The sequence below is a fragment of the Thyridium curvatum genome (assembly GCF_004353045.1).
Source record: "Thyridium curvatum strain D216 chromosome Unknown NODE_184_length_7197_cov_81.389392, whole genome shotgun sequence".
Classification (NCBI taxonomy): Eukaryota; Fungi; Ascomycota; class Sordariomycetes; order Thyridiales; family Thyridiaceae; genus Thyridium; species Thyridium curvatum.
The window spans coordinates 236-5,909 of NW_022156939.1; the positions used below are offsets into that span (position 1 = coordinate 236).

The 5,674-nt window shown below is 58.5% G+C and overlaps 3 protein-coding genes across 3 annotated transcripts; 2 read left to right on the top strand and 1 right to left on the bottom strand.

Moving 5' to 3' along the window:
* Window positions 1-498: 498 nt before the first annotated feature.
* E0L32_012425 (uncharacterized protein) lies at window positions 499-1,484 on the top strand (the record flags this gene model as incomplete). The annotated part of the gene is made up of 2 exons (XM_031135264.1): window positions 499-571; window positions 646-1,484. The coding sequence occupies 2 exons, from the start codon at window positions 499-501 to the stop codon at window positions 1,482-1,484; spliced, it is 912 nt and encodes a 303-aa protein (XP_030998122.1).
* Window positions 1,485-2,610: 1,126 nt separating this feature from the next.
* E0L32_012426 (uncharacterized protein) lies at window positions 2,611-4,146 on the top strand (the record flags this gene model as incomplete). Its single annotated transcript, XM_031135265.1, has 2 exons — window positions 2,611-3,148; window positions 3,239-4,146. The coding sequence occupies 2 exons, from the start codon at window positions 2,611-2,613 to the stop codon at window positions 4,144-4,146; spliced, it is 1,446 nt and encodes a 481-aa protein (XP_030998123.1).
* A 296-nt stretch (window positions 4,147-4,442) lies between these two features.
* Window positions 4,443-5,177, bottom strand: E0L32_012427 (uncharacterized protein; the record flags this gene model as incomplete). Its single annotated transcript, XM_031135266.1, has 2 exons — window positions 4,443-4,767; window positions 5,014-5,177. The coding sequence occupies 2 exons, from the start codon at window positions 5,175-5,177 to the stop codon at window positions 4,443-4,445; spliced, it is 489 nt and encodes a 162-aa protein (XP_030998124.1).
* Between the last annotated feature and the right edge of the window lie 497 nt (window positions 5,178-5,674).

Genomic DNA, 5,674 nt, shown 5'->3' on the forward strand with positions numbered 1-5,674 from the left:
GCAGGAGTTCTTCCACTCTCGACGGCGAGAAATGGGGCACACAAACACGTCTCGCTTGTGCCAGTGTTTCGAATGGGATACATACTTTTGTTTCTTTTTTGACCCCGGGTAGACTATCCGACTGCCTGGGTACATGTATGGAGGATAATGCTGGTTATCGGCTTTGCCTCACTTACAACTCGGGTGTAAGTAGTCTTATGGGGAGAACGGGGAAGCGGATTGGATTGGCCCCACGTGATGATGCTGATTCGCTCGACACACGGCCTTGCGATAAGATAAGAACCCAGAACTTCTGTGCTCTGAGCATCATCCGCAAACGCGCAGACTTTAATTGAAAAGGTCGACAGACAGGGCGACTTCTTGTTCCGATTTTACACCTAGTCAGATTACCAAACGGCGTCTTCTTTTTTTGTGTTATAGCAGGTCAGCACACACACACACACACACACACACACACACACACACCGGCAATTCCATCTCACGCGCGACAACAACGCCATGGCGAAGGAGCGCAGCGTCAACCCGGTCCAGGCCCAGCGCAAAGCCGACAAGGCCAAGGCCATCAAGAAAGGTAACGTGGCGCGGATTGTTCTATCCGGGCCTTGGAACCTCCCTGCCAGCTGACCAATCCGTCTCGTCTTCCAGGCAAGGCCGAGGTCGCGAACCGGCGCAACGAGCGCCTCGCGCAGCGCAACCCGCAGCGGCTGCAGAAGCAGATCGACGACCTCAAGGCCGTCGCGAGCGGCGGCGGCGGCAAGCTCACGCGGCATGAGGAGCAGATGCTGGAGGGGCTGGAGAAGGAGCTCAAGGCCGTGGAGAAGGCGCGCGAGGCGCTGGGCGACAAGGCGCCGCAGTTCAGGCAAGGATTTGGAGGTGGTGGCGGGGACCGCGGCGGCGTCCTGGGCAAGAGGAGGAGGGACGCGGAGGATGCGTCGAGCAGCGACGAAGAAGGGGGGAAGGACGTACCCGAGGACGTGAGGCGCATACCCATGCCCAGGGACACGCCGCCGCCGATACCCAAGGAGGTGATGGACAAGTGGTGGGCCCGGAGGAGGGCGAGGAGGAACGACGCGAACGCGAACACAGAGCCGCTGGGAGGGGGCAGGGGCTTTGAGGAGGGGGGTGCCGACAAGGCAGGGGAGGAGCAGCAGCAGCAAGAAAAGGGCGGCAGGTGGCGGCGGCAGCAGCAGCAGACGCCCGCGGTGGTGGCGGAGGCCAAGACGGTGTACGAGGCCAGGCCGATCGTACGAGACCTGAGGAAGGAGGCCACGAGCGCGTTCGTGCCGACGGCGGTGAGGATGAAGATCGACAAGAGCAAGGGGCAAGGGGGCCTGATGGAGCCGGAGGAGGCGGACAGGTTGGAGAGGGAAGGGTACCTCAAGAAGCCTGCTGCTGCTGCCGACGCCGATGCGGCGACCGAGTCTCGCGCCGAGGCTGGCCCTCGGCAGGTCACGATGGAGGAGGTTGAGGACGAAGAGCATTGAGGCGCGGAAAGCGCCCAGATCTCTCCCTCTTGGCTCACATGTATGTATTGCGCCATTTGGCAGGAAGCAATCGCTCGCACAAGTGGATGCTCCGCGAAAAAACGAGGCCTCAAGGTTCTTAGCAACGTTGCATGAAATAAATAACGCAAGATATTGGGACTTGTGTGAGGCCATTATTAGGTCATATGAATTGTTTAGGCCTTGCCATTCCCCCTCCGATGCGGGCCGGACCGAAGGGGCTTGCAAAATTTTTGTGATGCGGCCGGAAAGTCTTCCGGCCTCCGGGAGCCGGAGGTAGAGATTGAGGCCGGAAGGGTTCCGGCCACGAGCGCCGGGCGGGGCCAACGCCCAGAAAAAAAGAAACCCAATGCCTCGCTCAATGCATACAAAGTGCAGAGCTGAACAGAACCTAAGAGCACATGAGTAATTGACTGGATTGAACAAGGGTTTCTTCAATGTGCATTTTCGCCACGGACTGACCGCGATGATGGTATATCTGCACTCATTCCTGATTGATGGAGATCTGGCGAATCGGAAGTAATTCTGCACCGGTGTGTCTGACCGAGCCAAACACACGGTTCAATCAATGTTGACGTCGTTCAATTGATGTTAGTTATGCACACAACTGAGAGCCAAGCACTTGCCTGGCAGGGGCCTTTCCCCCTTCCTGCATCGGGCTTTGTTTCTTTTTTTTTCCCCCTTTCACTACACCCGCATCCGAATAGGCAGGCGTTACCCGTACCGTAGTCGGAGGGAGCTATTAGTCAAGGAAAAGGCGACAGCGGTGGGTACGCCGCCAAAACTGCCAAACTCTCCCACCACAAGTTCACACAACCCACCTCTCTCCACTCTTGACCGCGCCCTTTCGCTCGGCCTGCAGCGGGAGGTGGTGAGTCGATCGATGGACGTAGTTACGTGCCGGGAAAAGCCCACAGAGCACTGCAGCTGTGGCCGCCCTACATAACTCTTGCTCTCCTCCCCAACCTTTTTCTCAGTGCCTGGACAATGAAGGATATATGACCTCTGCAACTCGTCCATCTCGAGAGAGAGAGAGAGTCCTGACGGCCGGCACTCAATTCCTTGCATCACTCTTGACTACTTACTTGGCTGAGTAACACACCTCACAATGCATGGAACCCGCCGGCGGAGCACCGACGATCATGTTGAGCAGCCTTCGCCACTCCACGCCCAAGAGTCACAGACGTCTCAGGAGTCCCAGGCATCGACTTTTCGCGGCTCCGAGATCGACCCCGAGCTGGTAGAGGCTTCCTCCAACTGCAACCCGCAGCTCTTCGTCGTCAGCAGCCGGACGGAGCGCCCGCGCCGGAGGACCGGCGGCGACGAGAAAGATGACCCGCCCGAGGAGACGTACCCCGAGGGAGGGAGGGAGGCCTGGCTCTGCGTGGCGGGCTCGTGGATGGCCCTCTGCTCTGCCCTGGGGCTGATGAACACCATCGCCACCTTCCAGACGTACATCGCCAGCCACCAGCTGGCTGACTACAGCGAAGGGACCATCGGCTGGATCTTCTCGCTGTCCACCTTCATGGTCTTCTTCCTGGGCATCTATATAGGGCCTATATTCGACAAGCACGGCCCGAGGTGGCTCATCTTCACCGGCACGGTCTGCGTCGGTGCCAGTCTGATGCTCCTGAGCATCTGCACTCGTATGTTACTACCCTTTCCCTCCGATGAGGTCACCACGGTGGAGTCGAGATTGTTGCGGCTGACGACTGTATTGACAATTGACAATACAGAGTACTGGCACTTCATCCTCACGTTTGGGGTCCTCAATGGCTTTGGTACCTCCTTTCTCTTCACGCCGTCCCTCGCCGCCGTGGGCCACTTCTTCCGCGCCCGCCGTGGCTTCGCCTCCGGGGTCGCCGCCACGGGAGGCAGCATAGGCGGCGTCGTCTTCCCGCTCATGCTGCAGAGCCTCTTCGACAAGGTCGGCTGGGGGTGGAGCATCCGCATCCTGAGCTTCGTGTGCCTCTCCCTGTCCATCACCGCAAACTTCCTCATCCGGTCCCGCCTCCCGCCAGACCCGGATGCGAGCACCCATCCGGACTTCCGGATCTTCAAGAACATCCCCTTCCTCTTCACCACCATCGGCATCTTCCTCGTCGAGTTCTCCCTCTTCATCCCGCTCGCGTACATCTCGCAGTACGCGCGCAGGCACGGCTTCAGCGAGTCCTTCAGCTTCCAGGTCCTGGCCATCGTCAACGCCGGCTCCTTTGTCGGCCGCGTCCTGCCCGGCTGGTATGCGGACAAGATTGGCGTCTTCAACGCCAACATGATCGCCGTGGCCCTCTCCATCGTGGCCGTCCTGGGCGTCCTCCTCCCCGCCGGCGGCACCATGGCCGGGCTCGTCGTCTTCTGCATGCTGTTTGGGTTCGCCAGCGGGTCCAACATCAGCCTGACGCCCGTGTGCGTCGGCCGCCTGTGCCGGACGCAGCAGTACGGCCGGTACTATGCGACCTGCTACACCACCGTGGCGGTCGCTTGCCTGCTGGACCTGCCCATCGGGGGCGCCATCATCACTGCCAACGGTGGCGAGTACTGGGGGGTCCTCGTCCTGACTGGCTGCGTCTATGTCGGGTCCTTTGCCGCTCTCTACGCCGCCAAGGTCGCGGCCTGTGGGTGGAAGTTCTGGAAGCGGTTTTGAGTGAGCATATATCTCATCAATGGAAAGGATTGGACACAACATAGGGTTTTCACATACGTGGTAATAAGCATTTACACTATTTGGAGTTTGGGAGATTGTCGGATTTCCATGCGTGAATACGATCGGTTTACTGGGGCTCAAAAATATAACAAGAGAGAGAAAGATACATCCATCCGATCTAGCTTCCCAACCGATAGACAGAATGATTGTAGAAGGTATACACACACTCACACACGCATCCGTCTCTCCCCCGCCTCTGTCCCCTGTCCCTGTCCCCTTGTCTTCTTTCCTCCCACTTAAGCAACGACCTTGACGTCGGTGATGACAAAGTCGTGAGGGCCCGTGTACTCCTCCTTGATGCCGGTGCCGACGCCCGACGTGACGATCTGGTCGGCGGGGATGTGGTGGTCGCCCTCGAGCCTGGCGACCTTGTCGTCGTTGAGCCAGACCTTGAGCAGGGCGCCCGCGCCGTCGGTCGCGCGCGTAAAGTTGAAGCTCCACTGCGGCGGCTGGGCGGAGGCGCAGGCCGTGACGGGCACGTCGGCCATGTGCTGGTACGACAGCAGGTTGGCCGAGCAGTTGGCCGTCTTGTCTGGGCCCTGGGAGGCGGTGAAGGTGTAGCTTTTTGTCGTTGGGTTTTGTGTGGTTAGTTGATTTGGGAAAATTGTTGGTGCCGAAGGGGGGAAATGACAAGGTTTGATGCGTATTCATGATGAAGAGTTGGGGATGGCCCCGGACCAGGACCCGTGTTCATTTCTTTGCAAGGGAGACGGGCGGGGGCGAGGGAGGGCGTTGGGTTTTGGAGAGAGAGAGAGATAGAAGAGAGAGGAGAAACGAAAACAACACGAATGACAATGCAATACTCACTAGTTCTGGGACGAATGGGGCACGGTGCCGGCGAAAAACCCGGTGATCTCGAAGGGCGCCGGCTGCATCACGCCTCCCTGGGCGCTGGCGAGGGGCCCGCCGGCGAGGAGGAAGAAGGCAGCGGCGGCGGCGGCGGCGGCGTTGTTGCTGACGGAGAACTTCATGTTTCGTGAGACGACGAAGTGAAAGAGTCCTTTATGATATTAGGCGTGTTGTTGTTGTTGTTGTTGTTGTTGCTGCTGAGAATGGAGCTTCTGCTTTGTTGGAGATTGACAACCAAGCGAGATCGAGCAGGATGCATGCAAGCTCGTTTTTCTCTCCTTCTCATGCAGGATCGTTGTCCCGAGTCTTTATACATCTTGATCCATAACCCCCCCGTGGTGTGCTCATCTCATCTCATCTCCCTTGTCCGTTGATCTGCAAAACAGCGAATGACATCCACAAGTAATTGGAGCACAGCAACCATTCCACCAACAACTCCTCCCTCGTATCTTCTCCGGGGGGTAGGGACACAATGGACCGGCCCTGCCTCGGACCATGACCAGAAAAATCAGCGACGAGCCGGACGGACGACGATCAGAGAGTTGTTTCGTCTCTGGATACCTACCTAGGTAGCTAATGGGACAAGGAATTCCCAGAAGGGAAAGGGTGGGCGTCTCAC